General features: G+C 37.2%; 1 protein-coding gene across 14 annotated transcripts in view; it reads right to left on the bottom strand.

The window, feature by feature from the left end:
- Positions 1-25,366, bottom strand: part of LOC122571105 (nucleolysin TIAR) — a 582,639-nt gene that overhangs the window by 125,552 nt on the left and 431,721 nt on the right. For all 14 annotated transcript variants that reach the window (XM_043734405.1, XM_043734425.1, XM_043734455.1 and 11 more), the window contains one exon: positions 12,557-12,644. In XM_043734405.1, coding sequence (XP_043590340.1) covers positions 12,557-12,644 — 88 coding nt within the window. The remainder of the gene's footprint in view (positions 1-12,556; positions 12,645-25,366) is intronic.

Raw genomic sequence — 25,366 nt, 5'->3', positions numbered from 1 at the left:
TGCTTATCGAGTTTCGAACGATAGAACCTGTCGTGATAGAAGTTTTGCAAGGAAAGCAAAAGACTGATAAGAAGGTAACGAAGAATTGAAACACGAGAAAATAAATTACTGATTGACTACTGACAGATACTTGCCCATTTTCAATTAATATACCTATACACCGAGAAGATCGGATGATCGACAGGATAATTTAATCGATCAAATTCCCTCATTTTAGTTTTAGATATAAATCGATCATGGAAAGATGTTATCGCGATTTTCGAATACAGAGAGAAATAAAAATTTAAAAATTCAATCTGTGATATATCAAGTATTTGAATAATAATGTTTCTGTTTAAAAGACCATACCGATACTCGTTATACGTTATCAATAGTTAAAGTTTTTAAGTATACAAGTAAGATATGATTTGTGGTAGTTATTGTTTGAGATTGGTATTATTGCACAGAGCAGAATAAAATGTGTTGACAAGTAAATAGCAGTTCGGTCAGTATGAGAAATACTGGAATGCTTTGGGATAGCCAATAAGAGGGTAAGTAAGTACGCAGCCAGTGAAAGCTCTGTAAGTAATAATTCTCTTCCACCCTCGAAACTCGATATCCGGTGGGGTAAGCTATTTCGTCGGATTTTGCTTTGATCCTTCGTCCACTTTAGGGTTTGGTTTCCGTACAGAGGCTGACATGTGCACTGGTAAACGAAGAAAACTGAAGCCATCGGGTTTCAAGGGGAATTATAGGAAATTTAAAAAGCGGCAGAAATCCACATCTGTAAAAACTATAATTATATAACAAATTATACGAAAACAGGTATTTCCTTGCTTAATATATTAGCAAAAATAATTGGAAATTCGATTACCCAAGCCCCGAGTTAATATGCACGAAATTAAATCACCGTCGAATCAAATTGTACGATAACAATACTATTATCGAGCAAAGTTTTTGACACAGCGGAACTTTTACAAATCAGCTATAATTCTCGCTGTTATTTGCAGTCCTACAACCGGTATAATATAACAATCGGACTGGAGTAGAAAAAATTCAGCCCCGAGACGATCTTCCGCCGGATAATGACGGTAAAATAGCTCAATTAAAACGATAAAACATATATTCGTTGGCAGTCACAGAATTGAAAAAGTCCAGGCTGTATCGGTGCAATTAAAAAACTTCGATCGGTGAAACTATCGAACGCTGCTCATCAATTGTGCGCCACGATTGGAGAATAAGAAGAAGAGGAAGACGACGATAAAAGAAGAACAGCCTCTTCCGCGCCCGAAAAGCAAAGAAGCAAAACAAGTGCAAAAGTGGAGGAGAAAAGAGGTAGAAAGAGAGTAGAAGAGAAAAAGAAAGGAATAATACAAGGAAACAGTGAAAGCTGAATTATTATGTCCGGACATTACAATTGAACCAGTCGTATCCCTTAGCTCTATCTAGCCGATAGTATGCGAAAGTTGTTCGTACTTTTACGGATAAAGATCTTGGGCAAAAGTACGGTCGTTTGCAAACTAATCGAGCTGTCGCTTTCTCTACAGGGTGTCGAAACTTTCGGAAGCTGTCAACTTTTCCAACCACCCTTCCTTCTTGGTTCCCATCCTCTCCCCTCATCCCAAACTCTGTCACCTCTTTACACGCCTTTCTGCAACGGCGACGATCTGCGAAGTAAAGCAGTCCCGTTTTTCGCTTTCTTTTTTTATCTTTTCGGTGGTACGCCGCCACTTTTCGCGCCCTCTCTTCTTTATGCCTGCCAAGAAATAGCAGCTGTATTTGGTGCGATTTTAAGGAGGACATTTGAAAAGCGTTTTCCGCGTTACTACCGTGTTATTTCTGGAACGTGGAGGGTCGATAGGAGAGTAAAAATATTATTCTATCGTCGTACATGCATAAATTTCGTTGCTGTCGCCGGGAGTGGTTTGATGTAAAAAAAAAAAAAAAAAAAGGAAAAGAAAAGAAAAGGGAAGAAAAGAAAAAAGGAGCAGGAAGAAGGGAAAAAGTGATCCAAGTTTGAGAGATTGGAAAAATATAACCATACCATTGAAACATTGTTTGCACAGCGATTTGGATCTTACGTCGTTGCTTTCCGAGTATTATCCAAGCGTTAAATTAGCGTTACGCTTTACGATATTATATTTTGCTCGAATTTAAATTGTCGAATTAGATTAATAGTAGACGACCACTAGACGACGATTGAAAGGTTGTATTCAATGTTTTATTTAAACTCCAATAATTGACGCTTTAACTTTCCAGGCAGAGATTTTACTTCCTTTCAATATACCACAATTACGTTTTTCCCTGTGGCAAACAGAAATACTTTGTTATTTACACATTGGCTTATTAGTAGCTAAATGATTACACGAAACCGTAATTGGAAATCTGTTACATGGCAAAGGTAAGCGCATGGGAATCAAATGTTTGCTTCTGCTAGCGATTAGATTGCAAGCAATAAGCTGGCCTCTGCCAGTTAGTCCTTCATATATGTATATACTGCACTAAAATCTTCGATCAATAGCTTTTGATAAGAAGATTAGCACATCGGATGCTAGATACAGTTCTGTATTTTCAATGTAAAGTACGCTGCAATTTTAAGTACATATACAGGCGCGTATGTTTATACAGCTCATAGTTCTTGCCATGATTAAGCCTCCAGCCCTCCAGCTATATTCCACATATGAAATTACTTTCCCATTTCTCTCTAAAAATGTAATTTCGTCCAGTTACGTGGATGTATTTATACATTATTTATCATACATTGATAATATACGTAATTATTATACGTTATATGTAAATCAATAATATGTAAATAATTATCATGCGAAACAATATCACTGGAAATAAAACCACCGTAAGAAGAATATAGTGCAGCGTGTATTCAAATCACACACGGATTATTATCATCCAAACGAATTTAGCAAACAACCGACACACATAATTTATACCACAACTACGAATCGAATACCTGAAATTTCGGGGTGAGAAACTTCATGATACATAGCAGGGAAGATTTAACAACCGTGCATTTCTTCCCGGCGAAGAAGCATTATTACCTTATCAACAACAACTAGCCGCGGATAAACGAGCATCGACAAACATTACCGACTAAGCCAGACAAGCAAAGTCGGATGCAAATGGCAATAAAACGAACATCAAAGGAAAAGTTTCATCGGAAACTGCCGGTTCGTAACGACGTCGCGTCGAAAGAGACCGTGCATTTTCGGCAACAGCTCGTAATGTACGGTCGCGAATCGAACCAAGAGGATAACTTTAGTAGCCGGATGTCGGATTCGACCTTGCGATCAGCTCGAGAACTTTCGATACGATATACTTGCATCTCTGTAGGGGATTGCGTTCAATCGAGCGTTAACGAACAACGAGCAACCAACACCGCGAATCTGTCCGCTGATGATCACTGGATCAATGGAAACATGCTGCTGCTGCGAAATTGATAACGAGAGTCCGTAAAATCCTGCTGTTAGCGCTACAAATAATCCACGGATTGACTTTTTAATTCCGAGAATTTGATTTTGTTAGTTTGTTTGGCAAATTGCGTTGCGGATAATAGAAAGCTGATTGTTTGGAAATAGGAATTTTCACGGAAACAGAGATGACTGTTTGCTATGGTATAGAATATGGTAGCACGCATTTCACGTAATTAACCTAGGAATTCTTTTGCTATTTTGAAGATTAAATGTTTCAGATTATATGTTGGAATATATATTGTTTTTAGTCATTTCATTTGTTATCAGAAGGATTTCTAATTTTCAAGAATTAACCGAAGAGTTTGATGTTGCTTGCTCCTTTGTTGCAACTGAGGTATCATAAAGTCGTGTTATCTTTGATCTTATAATTGCAGGTGTCACGTTCAACGTATATATCACTTTGGTATCATGAAAGCAGGTGATTATTCATGAATGTTACTAGCGTTCACGAATTTTACTAATTTCGATTCTAATTTATTAGTGAACGTTCACTCGCCCCTAACAGTTTAAGCAGCGAGATTGTAATTACAAGTCGATCATTTTCTCTCGGATTAATGACGATCATGGTCCATGATCATGGATCCACTCAGAATTAAAGATAAATCAAGCAACTACAAATAATTGTCACGTTGCACAAGACTCCAATAATAAAACAATCATTTGGCTGGAATTTCGTCAGTATGATAGTTCGATGAAAAGTGGATTGTATATAGGAGTCAATCGTAAACGATAGCTACAATGATTTGATGAAGATAAACATGCGAGACGCATGGAAAAATCACTTTATCCAAAAAAGATAATAGTGAATGTTTAATGGTTATTTGCATCATCCGTTGCACGATAGTACACAAAATCTCGTCTATCGGAAATAACGATATAAAAACTTTTAGGATATGAAGTTTTATCACACTCTCCCTATCGTTTTTATCGTTTTTCAACTACCTAAACGATTGTTTGAAATATGAATTGTTCGAGTATCGGAAATGAATCGACACGAACAACTGTTATATTATAATAATATCAATACATTTTTCTATTATACATATTTCATATTAAAAACTGTGTCACTCTATTTGAAAATATCTATCTCACTTATTAAACTATTTTCATGCAAAAAAATACTATAGAATAGCGTCGTTACACGGCATTTCGCTAAAAACTATTCATTAATTCCATTCCTTCATTTCATTCAGTTTTCTATTGTATTTTCAGTTCTCAAAATAATAGAAACAGAAGAGAATGTTATTTCAATCTTCTTCTTTACATGAATTTCCCAATTATATCTCACGCCGTACTTTGAAAGAACAAACCTACCGTGGGAGGAATTCTATCTTAACAGATATCGCGCAACGATCAAGCGACAACGAAACGCAACGAAATGACTTTGCTGGACACTTTCTTTTACCCTCATCATTTTTATTACGTGGAATCAGCTCCTCGACGTTCGTATCGCTATTTAGCGGCCAGCAGCACACGCGTAAATATCCAGGTTCGTGTTGGTGAACACGTACACACATTTATTCGCAGCGCCGCAGGAAAACTCGGCCGTATGCGTCTGGCAACGGTCTCTGTATGGAAACGACTCCCCCGGGGGTGGCTATATTAAAATTCCTGAAACTTTTTAATCTTTCCGGGGCGCAGTTAAATATTAATAACGAAATCTCGCACAGGGCAACGTGTTCCTCGTCGCCGAGGGACACGTCGACCGCTGCTCGTTATACTTGTGACGACCTCGCGAGACCATATCGACATCACGCTCGTTCCTACCCTTGCTGTCTGTTTATTTTTCACGTACGCGTACGTGTTGGCGAGTATTCACAGACTTTGCCAAGTAAAATGTTGTTAACCGGCAGCCAGAAGGAAGCCGCCAAGGCGTAAAAGAACCTGACGTTAACTACGCCGTCGTGTATTACAAATATCGTAAGTTAGAATCTGCGCGACATTAAAGTAGAATGAGTAGAAAGAAAGAGACATTGTAGAGTTAGGCGCTTAGCATATAAATTAAAAAATTTATTTCTAAATATCTATGCTTAAGAAAAATAACGACTGTGATCTATTACAAGCTTCTGAATCCACAATTCGGCGTGATTCTACGAAATCTGCAAAATTCTAATATCCACAAAGTTCGAGAGTCCTGTAGAAATAATTCTTAAGAGCCTGTCTTTAAACAGCTTTAGAAATCTATATGATTTAATTAGTTGTATTTAATTCTATCTAATCTTAAGTTCAAAGGTCGTAATTATAAAAATCTGTCTGTTGCCAAGCTCTTGTACCAACATTCTTGAACGGTCCATTTAAAGATTCATCAGAATCTTATTTGGAAGAAAGATTTGACCAATCCATTAAATCCTCAGAGGTGTATTTTTTACCCCCATTTACGACTGACTGTCAAGTATGTAGCCTCACGCAATCATGCACCAATAATCGAAATCCATTGTTTCAAGCGTCTGTCGCGTTCACGATGATTCTTTAATCTTAAAAATAAGATTATAAAGTGTCTATTGTGATTGGAACAGGGAACGACAAATGCTCAAACAGCGACCAAATATTTTGACGATAAAATTAATCTGTCCGAAATCCGCTTAATATTCGATCGAAGACTAACAATGTTCCATAATATACAACAAGTTTGATTATTTTCTGCGAAGTTTAAGATTAAATTTAAAAATGTCGAAGCTTAGGTAGCTCGAATAACTCAAGCTTGCTATATGTTTGCTAGTGAATACGCGTTTTAAGACGGCGGAAAAATGATATTTGAGAGGTTTGCCGTTCGTATTTGTCTATGCGTCGGTGGTGGTGGCAACCGCAAGGTGCAGTTATACGTATTAGTTGGCGCGCGTTACGGCGAAGGGTGGTTAAGAGCGAAGAGCGAAGGAGCAAAAGGAGGTGAGAGAGAAAAGCGGGGCCAGAGCTTACTTAGCCGCCATTTAAACCCAAAAGCGAGCTTTGGTTCTCCCACTGAGACCAAGCTGCGATATTAACAGCCTAACGCTGTACCGGATTGCCTAAAATACACGGTCCGTGCCGGAAGTATCGAGTTCTAGGTAGACGTTGCTGCCGTCGTTTCTATAGCGAGCTGGTCTCCACGTAATGAATGTATATACATATGTGTTAATTGAAACGCGGTTTAACTGCACGCCTTCCACCTAAGTCTATCTCACTAGCGAATAGTTACGTGGGGCTATCGCAGTCTTATTGCTTCTATTACACACAGACTTTTTATGTCAAAGTAGCGATAAAGAGCATTTAGCAGACACATTTGGACGATATGATTTCGTGTATATGCAATTATATTGTGAAAAATTTCTATTGTTATAATAACGTTAAAATATACTTAATATTCGTAAGAAAAGTACAAGTTTTCTCAGTGTACAAACTTTCAAATCCATGCAGGCAAGGTCGCACATTGGCTATAGCTTATTAAAAAGCAATTCGAATGAAACTGCGGACTACTCTCCGGGGAACTACCAAGGGAAACAATAAAGTTCCTTCTTCACATTTTACGCTTTGTTAAATCGTTTTATGCGACACACGTAACATCGCTAGTTCGTCCTTACGATTAAAGCGGCTATTCTTTTGAATGGAATATAAGTTTTTAAAAAGGATACCTGCGAAACTTTCATATTTTTTGTATTTTTAGAACCAAACGGACGCGATAAAGATAACAAAGTGCGAAAAATAAGTTTCGATTCTCTTACTGTGAATATCAAAATTCGACGTAATATCGTAGTCTCGTAAGACGCAAAGAATATCCGTATAAATGTTTGCTTACTGTCAAACGACTTATCTTAGAATGCAAGAATTCTTGCGTTACCTCGTTTAAGAAAACGACGAAGTTATCATCCTATCTTAAAACAGAGTCTATAGAAGATATGGCGCATTTTATGTTAAAATTTCTACTGAATCTCAGCGTACGCGAGAGAAGAGAATATTATTGTTATTTGTACTAGCATTGAGAAAACAGTTGATAATATTTTATGCAACACAGTTCAGACATGTATTCCTCTTTAGAATACATATATTTCTTAATTAGCTTAATGTAGCTTAACGTGCTTCTCATTAATATTTATGACCGTATTACACATTTTTTCGTCTCCAATTCTAAATTACATTACTCGTTGAAAAACGGACTATAACCACGTTTAATGTAACACCATTATAATAAATTCTACATCTTCTAAAATAATAAATGTAAACCTTGGTCAAAATATGTTCGGATAAAATAATATGATAATTAACCTTTCTCGAATAATTGTTTATATATTTATCCAAGAGATTCTGCACATTTGCACACCATAGACATGTATACATCGCCATAAAATAATTTCCTACTAGAAGTAGTAATAAGAAAGGCGTCTTGCAATTGAGATACGAGCGAAACAAGGTTCCGTACATACGCAGAAAAAATTTGGGAAAAATACAAAGCAAAATTTTTTCATCCGGGACTTTGTTTTCGTTGACTTTGATAGTTACAACGCAAATATTTGCAGTAAATTTTTTCAAAAACAAATCGTATCAAAAAAATATTATTCTACGGTTCTACATTTTTTCCCGCGTAGAACTTCCATTCGCTTCCCGTTTGTGCTATCAATTACGAGACATCCTGCATGTCATAATGTAAGAAGATTTGTTGAACGCGATACGTATTTGCATATATTTTAATCGTATCCAAATAAATACGAATCTCTTAAATCTCATATTTTTATAATGATTTCTAGAAAATTCAAAAATCCAGAAAATAACTAACGAACATACTATCACGACGAATATCGTAAATCGAGTATTTTCGTTAACCGTGCGTTGACTGCGAAAATATAACTAATTCAAAGTGACTTCGACTGATCAAACGATAGATAAAACGAATTGCACAAGTATAGGACTATTAATTATAACTGTGATAAATTTTTCATTTAAACGGATGTGTCTTTAACTTTCTCGGCGGTATGATAACAAGCGCAAAGATAACAACCGTGACACGAACATAAAACGATATTCAAGGAAACGATACGCAACGATAAACGACAATGTAGCGTTCCTCAAAGCTCGTTCTCGTCCCGTACTTTCGCTACTCCATTCTTTTCGCAAACTTTTCCTCCTCTAATTTACAATCCTGTCCACTATGGCTCGCGATTCCTCGTTATCATCCATTTTCCAGTCACGTTCGCACGCTTATTTGCTCGTGTATACAGTCTCCGGCTTCGCGTATATATCCTTTTAACGTGTACGTTACGTACACAAACGAGTACGGGTAAAATCTGAAGAAACCCCTCCGGGTTAAAAACTCAAATGTCATTGTCTGCATTGTGGCAGTCGGAGAGTTTTTCAGAGGAGTGTAACTGCGACGTTTGAAAAGTAGAAGTTTTAGAAATGCAGCGGCGTGTTGGTGTGGCTAACAAGCGGCTGTTATTCATATATGCTAGTTCGGCTATCCTTGCACGGATACGAGGATTCTTCAGGGCAATTAGAGAGGTTCTAACAGCAGCTTAGAAACAAAGATTATAGCGGAACAATTAACGTGAGAATCCTAAGTGATACTTTACGTAACATATATTTCTAAATAATCTTCCGAACCCTGTTGTTAGAAACTAGTGAATCATTAATGCGGGAAATCATAAATCGCGCTAGTTAGATCAGTTAAATTTTACCTTCATTCGTTCAACAATCATTCTTTCAATTTTCCAGGCATGTTGAAATATATGAAATTCCTCGTACTCGTTTCTTATGTTTCAGTTAACGTTATTATCACGCTGACTGTTACGAAACAACGATTTTAAATTAAACGAAGGAGAACAAAGACACGGCGAAAAAATGATAAAACTTCGCGTTTCCTCCGTTGGTTCGAAATGATGGATAGGGTATTTCGATTAAAGGTGGCAGAATTCTCGACAACCGATTTTGCGAAGGTGTCAAGCGACGCACCGATCGACAGCCGCAGGGGGAGCATACAATTAATTTGAAGTGTTTGCCATACACTGTGAGCTGGATAAGAAAAGCGTTTCTGGCGCAGGCCGGTCAAGAAAGTGTGTGCAACGTGGAAGCGGAAGAAAAAGAAACCGGAGGTGGAAGGTGCATAGAAAGAGGGTAAGGCGGTCGTGGGGCCGACAAGGGGTTGGCAGCATGCAGGGGTGGAAACACGACGGTTAGAGGGACGAGGAGGTGGGGGACACGAGGACGGCGCGGGAAAACAAAATGAAAGAGGAAAACCGCTGGCAATTTTTCACTAGCTTTTTAAAGCGCGGCTTAGGTACTCGTGGAGAGAGTTTGAATCGATTTTACCGGAGGGCCCCATTTTTCTGCCGTCTCCTTGTGGCAAGCGACGCGAACTGTACCTACTACTTCCAGCTGTTTCGCCGCCGAAACGCGAATGTCACCCTAAGTTCGGATTTCACATCGAGGTCCACGATCTCGGAACTTACCGCCGGATTTTCCTGTCAAACGAATGCTTCCCGGAGATACACGGGGATTTTGGAGATTAAGAGTACCACCAAATGTCAGGGTTTAAACGAGCACTATTTTTGGGTTTTTTTTCTACCTTTTTTTTCCCCGCTACCCTCTCTTTTTGACGGTGGAACGCTGCGCGTATGAAAAGCCCCATTCCACGATCGAACACGGGTATCCGGAGATATAGGTGCATTATTCGAGATTAGGTTTTTTTTTTTAATTCTCTTAAAGCTTCTATCTGGTTTTTTTTTTGTTATTTTTCTCCTTTCTTGTCAAGTTTCGTTCGTTTTATCGGATTCGTGCGATATACGATTATCTCGAACATTTCGCTTCACTTTGGCAAATTGATTTGAAAATGTCAATTTTGTTTTTGTCTTTGTGCAGAGTCGAAATGCAATTTAATGTGTCGAAAATGCTGTCGAAAGTTCTCACCTGTTTTCATAGTTTTCAGACGTGTCAGTGGGAACACTACGTGTCGGAGGGTAAAGTGATAATTCTTCGCGCTTCTCTTATAATCCTACAAATATTTTTCTAATGGATGTTATACAATTTTGCGTAGCATATTCATGAACGGTACCGCACGATATTATCGTGAAATTTCAAATTGTAAACGGCGTATGTAAATTGTATCGTGAATTGTAAACGGCGCAAATGGATTTTAGATCATAGTTAACCATCGTAGATAACTATGCTGTAGTAATTAAGTTCATAATACTAACGTCTTAAGGAACTATTTTTTCTTCTTTTGAGATCTTTAAACGCATCAGTTACAAATCGTTAATAATCGGCAATTAGATTTTCTATTTTGCACTGATCAATCTCTGATTCTTCGCTTTAATTGGCGCATTTATTGCCTAATTGGGAGCAATATTTGTTCCATATTTGCCCGTTATTTATATAGTATTTCATTATGTAACAGAAATCCACAATAAATAATTCTCTCCTAATCTCAACAAATCCACAAGAGGATATATCATCTGTCAAAAAAGTAACAAACTTGCCAGACAATGATACTGTACATATAATTGCACGATGCAGCCCAACTGACCGCGGAATAATTTGGAGTTTCTGCGAATTGAGAAAAAGGAAAACTACGTTGTTCCATAAATCTCGTTATAAGTCCGAGAGTGTAACTAAATAATAATAATAATAACAATAAAAAAATAGAGGGTATAAGAAAGTCGTTATTACGGTGCAATGTGCACAGTAAAAACACGTAATTCATTGCGAAATATTCAACGCAGGCTAGGCTCGATGACATAAAACCGTGATCTCGCTGCTGATGGAGTTTTTTTTTTTTATGCGTGAATTCGATCAATATGCGCCTGTCATTTCGATGTTAAAATATCAGCAAATGGTTAATATCATTTACGGCTCAGGCATGGAATTCCATGCGGCGGCGAAATATAATATTTCATGCAGGCACGATAACAAAATACTATACACACTTTGGCGAATGTGATTTCACGACTGAAAGCGCAGTGAATATTTAAACAACCACGTGCGTACGAGGAAAAAAGATATATCTCACGTTGCGATGTTAAATTAAAAATACGCGTGACATCGACGCTTGCACGGATTTATGATTTACATATGGAACCGCATACGATTCGTACTGTCCTTTTTCTCCTTTTCTCTGCTCCTCTCTTTCTGTTCGTTTTTGCTATTAGACATTGAAAACCGTGCGTATTCGACCAATAATCCCGCATCGTATTTTTTAAACGTGCAAACGTCAATGCATAACGATCATTGAAGAGGAAATAGATCGGCGAAATCTGCGCGATTGATAAAACGAAATATTCAGATCTTCCTTCTCTTTCCCATACTTCAAACAGAATTTGCTCAATTTAGCTGCAACTGTTGGTCCTTTCTCTTAGAATCAACAGAAGAGGACAATACAATTGTCAACAATAGAGTTGATTGTACACTGCACAAAGTTATCCAGGAATATTGACACATTTCGAGTATACTATAGAATGTATCCATCCTGAAAATACCTACTGTTACAATCTTCCTTCCACTTGGTCTCATCTTTACTTTATATCGATAATACAGCAACTACCTGGAGAAATTGAAACAAATCTACCTTTCTATGAAAAGAATTTTTGGCACAAACTCTCTATTAAAGATTGGCAAAATATCGAATATTGATATTAAGTATCAATAACGAAAATGTAGCTTTTTTTGTATTTAAATATCGTTTTAATTTCAAGTTAAAATAAGACCGTGATTTAATGGTAATTAAAGAAACATAAGATTAGAAATTGTTGCTCCTTTTCTAGGACTCTAAAGTAGACGTTTCAGACATTATCATCCTTCTTCTTTTATCGTATGACTATAATTCCTAATGACAAACTCGCTGTCAGGTAATAAAACAATTAATAATTAATAAAATAATTACGCGTATTATTCTTTGTACATATTATGCGCGACAGCCGTAATATATGATAATGTAAGTATCTGTGCACTGGACAAAAATAAAGACAATTGGAAGATTTGGCTGTATAAAATGTTTCTGAACCGCAGCACGGCTAGTTATTGTTGCATGCACGTAAAATCAGCGTTCACATTATATCGCTATATTATCACTCGTATACTACGAAGAGAACGGTAAGTCGTCTTTAATGAGCGAGATTAAAAGGACTTACGAGATTTCGCCGAAAGGAGCGAAGGCTTCCCTCAAGGTCTGCGTCTCGATCTCTGGGCTCAGATCTCCTACGAATATGTGGTAGTGTTCTGAAAAAGATATACGTGAAATCGTTAAAAAGAATTCTTTGAAAAGAAGCGTAACGATAAAAATGGTTGAAAATATAGTAATAATATGAATAGTCGGAGTAACATTTATTTTATAATTCTATCTAAATCCTTGTTACGTTTCAAGATATATTTCATATATCTTATTTAATATGCGAACTGTCAAATTGCACACATAGAATTTAGCAGCCAAAACGTAAAACATTTTCTATCACAAATAGAAACAAAACTCATGATTTATTTAAGCTTCGTCAGTCAACCTTATTCATTCTATTAATTCGTATTGTAATAAACGTAATCTTTCCTTTCCACGATATATTGCTATTTCGTCAAAAATAACAATTTTGTTAATCGTTAGACGATAATACAAATTCGGATTGTCGCAATTCACAACAAACATAACAAATTCTTCACAATTCACTTATTCACTGGAACAGCGACGTATACAGCGTGTACACCTTTATCCTTGCGTTTCATGGAAAATTGGATGAATTTGTGGTCCGATAAAACCACGACGGTTTGCGAAAGTCGGAATTAATTCACGGTCGGGATATTCGGCAGCTGGCAAACAATTTTAAATTAGAAAATCAGAAGCAAAGTATTGTTTAGTCTTTAAATATTCGAGCCAGTCTTTGCGTTATAGAGCCGGCGGAACAGCGGGCGAGCACAAAATTGGACGCGAGGGTAAACATGCTTTCATTGTTTCTATTAAAATTGCAAGAGTAATTTAACGGCGGCTAGTCCCGCTATATACATTAGATAAAATACCGTGTATTCTAATAATGCGCCCGACTGTTCTTACTTTGTTATGCAAACTCGCTAAAGAACGCCGGGAAACACCGACCTCGCTATGTATCTCAACAAGAAAATTCAATTGGAAGCGGAATCACGGTGGAAAGTCAACGTCTAGATTGCGTCGTGTAAAAATAACGGGATACCGAAAATATCTTTCCATCAAAGCTCTAAGGGCTGTTTACCTTGTGGAACGGCGGTGTTTGTTAAGCAAACCGAAAATACCAAGAATAATATTTAAGACGCAGCACTCGATCGAAAGTTACATATTTTTAAAGAACTTTTTGATATTTGAAAGTATACAGGGAGCAATGGAAAATAAAATAAAATAATAAAAACAAGACTGAATTTCTGTTGACGTACTGAGTGATTATAATGTTTCAGAAATCGACTTAATGTGTTTATAAAAATATTATGTAAAATGTTCGCCGTTAAATATTAGTCAACATTTCGTGTTCGTATAATTCTCTTTTTGAAATTTTGTTGCCAGAGAATATTAAAAGAGCAAATTTTGAGTAAAATGAAGAAATCACAAGGAAGTTGCATGTCGTATTAATATCGGTGGTTAAGTATTAATCACGTATTAATGTCACATGTCGTTTTATTGGTTTGAACGTCTTCAAAATGATAGAGATGTTATTAAAGATGATGTTTGTAGTGGAAGAACCCCAAACACAAAGTAGTCGTAATTTTCTTAATTTTATCTATTTGCTTTCGACAAACATCACAACAATTTTCGTTGAATTGTAATTAAGAGCTTGTTTCGTTAGTTTTATACTATTGGATGTGTTAAAAAGTAATTAACCAATCATTCTATTTTCAATGAAAATGCTTGGAAAATAATTGTTTCAACCAACTTCGTTATTCTGTAAGTTTCATACTTCGTTCATGCCCCATAAAATATTTTTTATCCCGAAATGAAAACTGCTAATATCGATAAATAGAGTAGAAAAAAGACAATAATTTTGCAATTTCGAAACAAGCAAAGATTCGGATTATATTTAAACAACTGAAAAAACAATGAATATGCTTATTCGAGCAAATCAGAATCCGACGACAAACATCATAAAAAGAGAAGCTAATAAACTAATACGCCGCGTGGTGAAAGATCGCACAGGTTTTCGAATAATTCTACCTCTCTTGATTAATCCGAACAGTGTTGTAAACGAGCAATTAATATCATACGCAAACACGTTCCTTTAACCGAATTTACCAACAGCAAGTATAACATTGATTTTCAAATAAGCTCGATGTCGATGATACTGATAGATTTCGATAGGATGAGTTCGTACGAGCTGCGGCAACGAATAAAATTATAATAATCCACAACGTTAAATATTAAATTAGGTGACAGTGGCCATCAAACGAGTCCCGTAAACGGCAATACAAATAACGATCGAGGCCATATGCGATGCCCCGTGAACAGGAATACATTATCGACAACAAAATTCGAAGAGAAGCTGGCACAACAGGCCAGCGCGGTGTAGCACTCTGTGGTGAAGTGTACACGCATATTAAAGACGATCATGCTCAACGCTGACTCAGACGAGATTGAAAACTGCACCGTTCGACGAGTTATGGGAATCTTTAATGTGAAGCTATGGAAATTTTGTAAGGCAATAAATAATATTTGCGCCACCAAGCAGGAAAGACGCAGTAAAACCGTCGATTTAGTACAGCGGCCCGGTTGTTCCGAGTTCGCTGAATATGCATTTTGCCGCCGCGAAATCTGGTTCGTTTACTCTATCCCTAATTGCTCCACTTTGCTCCACAGTTTTAAGGTACATTCCCCGTTTCTACTATTGACGTGCCCGGTTTGTTGACCCCATTTGCATTTTTTTCCCCGCCGTGGTCGCCTGTTCGCAGACCTTTACCAAACGGTACAACTTCAACTTAGGAATTTGAATTTGATCAAAAAGCAACTCGATCATCCGGTTGGTTAGCTCGATTCGATTCTGTCGTTTCGCAAAGAACAAGAGAGAGAGAGAGAGAGAGAGCGAGAGAGAGAGAGAGAGAGCCCCTTGCGGTTAAATTGGCTATCGATCTGCATACGTGATAGGACAGACGGACAGATGGACGATCCTAAGGTCCGTACAGCCAAGACGATCTTTCCTTCTGTTCCTTAGGATGAACGCTCCATGATCGAAAATGGAAAAATGGTCTGGATAAACATTTTCTTCTAGCCAATATCCTCTGTGCCGTTGTCCCTTCTGTTACTCGCTACCTTCTACTCATTTCATCACCTCCCGCGGGTTATTCGGCAACGGGTAGGTCAGGATGAGTAGTCGAAAATCGAGTTACAGCTATAGGAGCTACCCGGTCCGGACGTCAGTTACTACGAACCGAGTATTTCGCCAGAGGAAAGTATAGAGGGCCAAGGTAGGCGTTGGGAGCGTTGGAAACGGAGGGTGGTCTGATTACAATCGGTTTGATGGTCTATCCTCACTGGTTGGAGGTTCCGGTGGGCACACACAGTGGCCCATTCTCGTGAATTAGCCCGAACCTCGTCATCTTCCCCTCCGCGTTCCACTGCCGACACCATCACATCACACAGGGATCTTCGGACTATTAGGAAATCAGCAGGAAATTGACAAAACTTTATTTTGCCGACGGCTTCGTTTCCAGCCTCGTGCTTCGAATTTGATACTGCGAACACGTTTTTCATACTCTTCGACTGTTCAAAATATTGTTTCTTTGATAGACTCGTATATTCGAATTAATTTTATGGTTCCGGAAAGCCTGCGTCTTTTCTCTTTTGTTATGCAGGATGTTTGGTAAGGATAGAAGAAGAAGTGATTTTACACGATCGAACGAGACGAAAATATAACGTAAAATGTTTTCATGCGTAAAGGTATATGTAGATTAGGTGTATAACATTTGTTAAAGGTTGTATCGCATTAACAAAGAATAAATTTATTATAATTAGATTTGAATTTATGCGTCATGTAATAATAAAATTTATTCACTGTGTTGTTTACAAATTGCCAAGGGTTGCTCTACTTTTCGTTATTGATGCACGAAACATTTCCCCCCGGCAAACGCGCATAAATCATTTTCGTATACAAATGATCTTCGTTGAACATTCTTCACCAGATTCTCAGACAGAGAGTTTCTAGACAAGATATCCACTAAATTATTACTCGAAACGTAACAGCTTCTATTCTAGCAGTCTACCGCGTTCGTGTCTATATCACTTTCTGATATGGTTCAGTCATGTCGACACGGAAATAAATGGAAGAACGGAGGACGGAGATAAAATATAGCGACGTGCGTTTTCAACGATATCTCGTACTATTTATTGTCATATTTATATGAAGAGACCTGCACTAAGGTGGATATAGAACCACATCGGAACGTTATTGAATTTTCTATTAGCTGTCTGCCTGTATAAAAATTTATTGTGAACATTAGCCTCAAACGCGATCGGCAGAGGCAACAGAAGTTTGCCTCTTTCAGAAGAGAAATCCAATGAAATACAATTTTTAACAGCTTCTAATATTGCCAATATCTTTGAAATAATTTCTGCAAACGAACGTTCCATCTTTCGCATAGAAATTTATTCTTCGATATCCAGTTTCAAATCTCTCAAGATAAAATCTGAAATATGTGCGCCTCGATTAGCATTCACGTTGCCTTAGCAATGTAGAAACTGTAGAAACCTCTACTTTCAATTCAATTGTTACATGTTTAATAAAGATTTACGTTTCACATATACACCGTACACAACATACAGACGCTTGTGCAAATTGATATTTCGATAATTCATTCATTTTTAATTTAACCATCGAAACCAAATACAATGTTATCGTTCTGGTTTCGACATTTTATACAAACGCACGATGAAAACGCTAAAACGGCTCTTTCAATTTTTTAAACGCGGCAGTGTTAGTCTTATCAGTTAAAAAAAAATTATTGCAGCGAGGGCAAGACTCGAACGGAAGCAGTGACATTTGACAGTTAGCTGGTCAGAAAAAATTCGACGTCGGCATCAAAAGTCACGACACACCTACCTATTCGGGGTCGTTTAAGCGGGAAACTGGATTTTCAATAAAGCAGCGGCAATGGGGCATCATTTATTATTGCTGCCAAGCCTCTCTTTATCTCTTTCCCTCTACCTTCCGACAGGACGATGATTCTCAGTTGACGACGGAATTGTGGCACAGCTTTATTATCGCCACCGTCATCGATGTTCGCTGCGATTGCAATGTCGACGCTAGGTATAAACGTATAAACGTCATTATTATCACGCTGATCGTTACGATCGTGGGATATAGCCAATGGAAAACGTGAATACGTTGTGAAATAAGGCTACTACCAAAGTCACGTTATGGTGTCGGCTGCATGCAATGCTTATGCGCGTGTATGCAACGTTTATAAGCGTCTCGCTTAATGTTTTCTTGTTAATCTTTAACTAAGGAAATCGACTTATCGCATATGTCAATATTGTCTGTTTGATCAGTTATTTTTGGTGATATTTTGCGGCTTTCTTAATGCGTCGTCATATTTATTTAAATTTATTAAAAATTAAATTAAATTATTAAATTTATTGGATTTATTAAAAATCCATTGATACATTTATATACCAATATGCCTAAATATTTTTAACGGAGTCCAGATGAACGCATTATGACGGACAACGTATAATTTTTAACTTTATAATATCTTCTAGAAACAGTTTTTGTAAATATTCACTGTACATTTTAATCGTTATCTTATGTGATTAAAATTTTTCTGAACAAGTAAGCCATTTCCATAATAATTTGGCTTAATTGACACATCTTCTATAAGATTAACAAGTATCCTAATATTTACGAATCAATCTCCGTTATGAATCCTGAATTCCCTGCCCCCCAAAAATTGTCTCTGGTAGAGAAAAGACGTAGTGTATTAATTAATTAATTAGCCTGGATCGCTTTATATTAAATTTTACATAGCGGATTTGAATGCGCGATAACGTAGTACGCAGATTGAAACTCGAAGTTCGATGTTGCTTTCCTTCACTTTCTCACCATGTATTCATTAGCAATTATGTTGTTGCAACACTGTCGCGGATTATGACAGTTCCGAACTCTAAGGATTTTAGTTTTACAATTAGCGTATAGTTAGATTCTTGTGGGCGAAGGGGGAACTCATTCTTTGAAACATTCTACGCTTAACATTATCTTTGCTATGCTAGCCGTAAAGGTAACTGCGTACAATTTAAAATTAAGCAGTGGAATGTCATCTTCATTAGCATCTAGAAGTTTCAAATAATTTACCATTAATCGAATCATCGTACAATTCGTAAAACCTGTAAAATATAGTGACAAGAAAATTGTTACTTTGGTATCACAATATACAATATATAATAAATGAATAAATAAATAATTTTGAGTAAAAATGCCGTTACTGAATTGTTAAAAATTCTTCCACTGTCAAATCAAGTCTTCGCAATTTCTATATTCCGTATTATTTTTCCTTTTTTAAACTCAATTATCTCCGATACAGTGAGTGCTTTTAATACTCGGGTTTTTAATTTGTCTAGAGTCCTGTAAAACGATGAGATCGATTAAAAACCGTGACCGTGCAACCGATATTACAAAGCAGTTTTAAGTCACGGTTTGCCATCACGTTAGAAAAAGGAAACCGCAATAGCTGGCTTTGAAACGGGGCAATCTCAAGTTTTTACGACCGTGCACCATTCGATCGAGCCACAATCGAACGTATACAAATCTCCGTTGATGTACAGCGCATCGGGACAAGCGCAACGTTGCGTCAGGTCGCAAGATAAACTGGCAATTTCAGCACGGACTTTCTTGGTCGCAATACGTATCACTGGGCGATTCGTATAATACGAACGCAGTTGAACTTACGAGACATTTCTATACGGCCAGGAAGGGTAAGAATGGAATGCGACTGCTACGGGGAGCGGGGTCAGAAGTCAGTTCCATTGAAGCAGGACAATGCGAAGAGGGATGCACAAAAGTTCGAAGCGATCCCGTAAGGCATAGATCAAGAATCGAGAAACGGTTGGCTCGTAGATCAAGGATTTCCTTAATTTTGCGAGGCAACTGTGAAACGTTGATTTAGAGAGACTACTGGCGGCCCTTGAGACTTGCACGCACGCGTCCACGTTCAAGGAAACGTATGTACCTACCCTCTACGATCAGAGCATGGTAGCCATGTTACCAATACGGAGAGAAACCTCTATTAATTCTCCATGCGGCGAAAACCTAGCAGGGTGAACAGAATTGAATCTCGGTTTGGTTGGTCGCTTCCAGACCTAGCGGTGCATCGATGCACACGTGGTGCCCATAAGCTTGGACTTGGCTTACGTTCCTCGTCGAGAAATATGGGTCACCACGCAGCTGACACGCGACCATTCTGTATTCGTGACCTGTTTTTTTCGTTACATATGATTTTACAATCACGTCACGTTCCCTCGACCCTCCCGCAGGGGGCCATTAATACCCGGGGAACGATCAAGAAAATTGAAAGTTATTTTTCTTTCGGGACATTCAATGGAGAGAAAGTGGTCAATATTTGATAGAACGTGCGCCACCGTTTTTCCTACTTAATAATTGAACAGCATCCTGATTAATAATTGCAAGAATAAGAAAGCGGTTTTAACATTTAAATTGTATCTATCCGAAGGGGGAAAAGAAATAAAAGATATGTTTCATACTCGAAAGTTTTATATTCGAAAGTAGAGAAGAAGCATTTTACTACGAATATTAGTTGGCTATGATTTAGCATAGCATGTTTGGAAGATTCACTCGATTATAAGTTCGTTTTTGCTGGTTTACTTAAATTATTGGAAAGTAGAGCTGTCTACTGTAATACAACATATATATCATAAGACGAGTCACACCTTCGAATAAAATGAAATTATTACCGACACGCGAAAAGCACTTTTAAAAGCGTATCATGTCACAAGTTTTAGCATTTAGATAATACTCTTTTTTTTTTTTGCATGCAAAGTTTGTTTCTATACAGGCTAATTTTAGGTTCTCATTGCCGGTGATATACGCACGATTGCGTGCGGTATCTCATGTGTTGCGTCTATTTCTTTAATATAGTTCTGTTATGGTTATCATTGCGTGCTTCGTGATAGGAAATGTTTGTCACCCACGCTCATTCCTCTATATTACTTTTGTTTTTTAACACGCACAATTTTCTAAATGGATATCCGGCGTGTCCCGATAAAATTAAATGACGGACATTGTACATAACGAAACGTCGCCAACCTAGATAATTTGTTATTTGTCAAAACGGAAGAGTGGCAACATCAGTTACGTAATCGTGATTACTAATTACCGTGACCGGTTTAAATTAATGGCGAGATTACCTTAGGCTTACTATTATACTTCTTGGCATTAATAGCAGCATAACTAAAAAAGACCAGCATATTGTCAGCATATTTAACAACCAACTACTCAATCTATTTTCAATTTATATTAAATTGGTCGAATCATTTCTGTATGAAGAGGTCAGACAAGAAGGAACGGAATTAAATTATTAAATATAGTATTATATAAAATACTACAGAATAATTAAAAAGATCTCCTTACTATCAAGAAAAATCAAATATAGATTTTAGTTTAGATAAAAGAGTAATATAGAGGATCGTATAAAATAGGAAAAAAGCTACGAATGTAAAATAATATCTTTTAATTTAAATCGATTTAAAATCCAACCAACGCATCACACAAAGTCGAACGAGTTGCGGCCAATCAACGTTTAATTCTCACATTTGTATTCACCACTGATCTCATCCCTCCAATTCCTCGTGATTCTTGTTCTATTTCTCGCCGCCGGTAATAAACAGTTACCAAGCTTTCCTGTGGGACCTGAACCAGATTGACTCTCGTCGGGACATTTAGTCAATTGTTTCTGGCGAGAGAATTTTTCCACCAATGGTATCAGGTATCGCTGCGATTTTTACCAAGATATTAGCCATCGATTCACCAAAGAAAACGAGCCGTAAGATTCACTGCCGTAACGCCTACTTATTATCAAAGAATTTTCTTTCTTCTTTTTGTTTCTTCGTATAATAAAATTTGCGAAGAAACGTTTAAATTCTATCGACCTGAAATTTGTCGTCGAAACTGCTTTCATAATCTTCAAGTTTAACTTCCTTAAGCAAACAAAGTATCAAAATTTGACAGACGCAATCTCATTTTGTGGACGATGGGAGAAATTGGTGAAATAGTCGATAGTCGGTAAATGCAAAACATATAACGCGCAAGACGATGACAAACGATAATCAACTTCTTAATTAATGACGTTTCGAAACGATTGATGCCCTACTTCAATTAACCTGCTTGTTTGGAATGGAGGGCGCCTTTTCACGATGCATTCAGTTACCGGTGGCTGGTCTCACGATTCGTTCTGGTCCGTTCGTAACAATGCCACGGAATCGAAAGTGTATTGTGGAACGCATAATAGAAGCACTTTGTGATAAATTGATCGTTCTGTTGGCAAGAACGTTCTCGCGTGAACGCAGTGAATGCTTGCTCTATGGCGAAAAATTGTCTCTGCCAATGGAACGACGAGCCACAGTCAGTGCAATCAGTTGCCGGCCAGAGAATTTTGGATTCTATCACGAAGAGTAAACAATTTAAAATATTGAACGCGGCCGAGCTTTACACGTGACGGTTTGCCCCGATCCATTATCGGCGCGGCTAAGTATAATTTTTAGATAAAAACGAAATGTGACGGCGTTTCATTTTTCGTCTGTAATGGCACCACGACGTGCAAATAATTCTTATCCGCGGATTGACGATTTTACGATCGCATTGTTCAATAAATCATTGACAAATACTAAAATATTTTGTGATTTATCACTGTCCGCGTATTGTTCCTCCAAGCGAAGCGGTACAAATCATATTCGATAAATTTTTAGCTACTACGAAATTACAGAAAACGTTCGGGGACATATCAAGCTATAGATTTAATTCCAAAAATAATAGAGTCTAAAGGGTAATCAAATATTCCTGCATTTGTCATATCAAATATTCTAGAGCGACAGCGTAGAAATTGGATTCAAAAATGTGTCTGTAGCTGTCTATAGTTAATTAATCAGCCAGAAAAATTCCAACGCTTTTATACAGCCACTACTATAAATTTGAAATGTAACTATTAAAAGACGTGATAGAATTTGATTATATTTCAATCGACAGAGATTTTTCGTTTAAAAGTATCTTCGTGCTCGGTCTTAAAAAATACTAAGTTCAGTATGCAAAATCTCGCATGAAATATAGTATTACTGACAAAAAATAAATTCAAAATGAAGGATCAAATGAAATAAATTTTAATACTTAAAGTAAGTTTTCCTTGTGAAAATTGACTTTGAAGATATATCAAATACACTTGATTCCTTGCAATATTTCTTTCTGCTCGTGTTTAAATGTATACTTCTTAATTATTATCCTACTGGTCTGTTATCGATATAAAATATCGCGTACCAGGTACGCATCAGTTTATTGATTTTGGTTTATTAATGTCGAGCAAAGTATACGCATGCTTGGTATATTTTCGAAATCGATCTCCTTGACAAGGGAGCCTTATATACGCTTACAACAAAAATTGTATAATATATTTTCGATTAACCTTTTACGACGTGTACGTCATGCGTTTTCTTAGAACACCCTATACGTGAGTGAAACTGTCGTCAAGTCTTCGACATCGCATAGATATTACACGATCATTAAATTCGTGTTACCTTTTCTACATGACTATCTCATGTATCTAAATAAATGCAGAAGGTATTCGAGCGACAGTTTCGCAAGGAAACGTTTTATTTCACGGAAACACGAACAGTTTTACGAACAGAAGAAACGTTTAATATCAAGAACGGAGTGTGTTTCAATTCGCACGCAAGTCGAAGGCCGTAGATCCGAAGGAACGCAACAAACTGTTACGGCCTCGGCCTCTTCCGTTCTTCCGTTCGGTCCTAACAGCGCGCAGCTATTTCTCCCCTTTGTCTGCCGGTCGCTATCTTTGACACGTTATTGTCCGAACAAAATACGGATAAACTGTTGGTCGGTCGCGTCGGAACAAAGCGTCGCAACAGGGAGAAGCGAAAAATGCAAGCGAGTTGTGTACACGCGTCTCGAGGCCGTTTTCCCCTCCCCCACATGGCAGTTTTTAATTCGTCAATGGTGTGACAAACGAAAGAGCGTAAGGTTAGGTACAGACGAACCAGCATCGATAACGCTGCCGTGTTCAACTGTAAATCGTCGTGATTTAGGGGATGAACGACATATTGGCCAATGCATAGCTCAAACTGCGCTATGGCCGATGGTATACTGCCAGCACTGGCTCCTACGACGGTAGCAACGGCAGCAACGGCAGCAACGGCAACGCGATGCATGATGCATTGTCCCTAGACGAGCGTAGATAACGCCGGAATTGCCGTTGCTACGTTCATCCTCGGATTTTCTCGATATTCTGGAGGCGGTCCTTTGCTGATCATGTTCATTGCTGGCCATCGTCTATCACGCGACCGCATCTAATCGCGAAAACGAATGTCGATAGTTTCATGGGCAAAAGTGCTTTGCATAGGGTGGGAGGCGACCTTCGCTATCTTGGTTTCTCCCGACTAATTTTTAGGGCACGCGGTTGGTATTCTGCATTTGATATTGAAACGGCTTTTAAAATTTGCAGATTAGAAGGGGGATGCGTTTGAATAGTTTTTTCAAATAGAATTATTCAAATGATTTGAATTATTTTCTCTTTTAATTCCTTTAATATTTCTGGAATTTTTAGTAAGATCAATGAAAATATCTTTAGCGAATTTTGCTGGTGAAACTGCACATACCGCAGTTCTCTTGAAGAGCGAAATTTTTTTACCTTGCATTGAAATATTATTAATTACAATGTATTTTACTTAGCAATAGATTTAAGTAGATCAATCAGATATATATATCTCGTGACGCTACTTGTCGAAAGCAAAGTAAATGAAACATAAGGCATAATTAGGAGCATGATGATGAATATAAGAATAAAAATACATAAATTGGTTACGGCTATTTATATTCTTCTGTACTATCTTTAAAATAATAGTTCAGTGGTAACGGGACATGGTCTCTTTGAAATTTATTTCAATTTGATTTCACAGTCTATTAAAGAAGAATTTGATTCACATTCTATTGATTTTCCATACGCTATAAGGATAAGAATGGTTCGAGGAATTATGGTACATTTATAAGCGCTGTTTTCCGAACGAATGCTTTCATATTTACCCATAATTTCTGACAAAAGTGGTAGTTGTGCTCCTATATGTGTAAAATATGTACATTATATATAAGAAATGTATTATAATTTTTACCAATCTGTTTCGTACTATTTAAAAGATGAAAAAATAATTTATACAACCTACAAGGCAAAGTAACATTAATAAAGAACCAGAAATATAAATACTATAATTATAATTAGTAAATAAAAATGTTATTCGAAAAGTTATTTATTGTTAAATCTATATTAGTAAATTACTTAATTTTTTCCATTCCCATGTTTATCGAAAGAGATAGAAATATTTGTTATAACAAGTTGATATAAATAATATTTTATACCCGTGTATAATTTCGAAACATCAACTATTAGTTAAATACATAGAGTGTAGTCGTTTCGGTTACTTCATGCGGGATGTATTCACAGGAAAGATGTAATTTCCTATGCAATTTCCTGCATACAGTACATGTGCGACGCTAATCATCGCTATATTACACGAAAGGTCTTCGCACATTTTGTTCTTTCAATTTTACTTACTCCTTTTTAATACACGAACGATTTTTCAAAAGCCATTTAGAAATTAAACGACGGATCAACTAATTTCTGTGGAATCTTTGACTGCCTTTAGTCAAATGATCATTTAACCAAATGTAATCTATAGAGAAACATAAAGTTTAATTAAATTAATTACGAAACGT

The sequence above is a fragment of the Bombus pyrosoma genome, linkage group LG1, assembly GCF_014825855.1.
Source record: "Bombus pyrosoma isolate SC7728 linkage group LG1, ASM1482585v1, whole genome shotgun sequence".
NCBI lineage: Eukaryota > Metazoa > Arthropoda > Insecta > Hymenoptera > Apidae > Bombus > Bombus pyrosoma.
The sequence above is the reverse complement of the archived record's forward strand: the minus strand, read 5'-3'. Positions and strand labels throughout refer to the sequence as shown.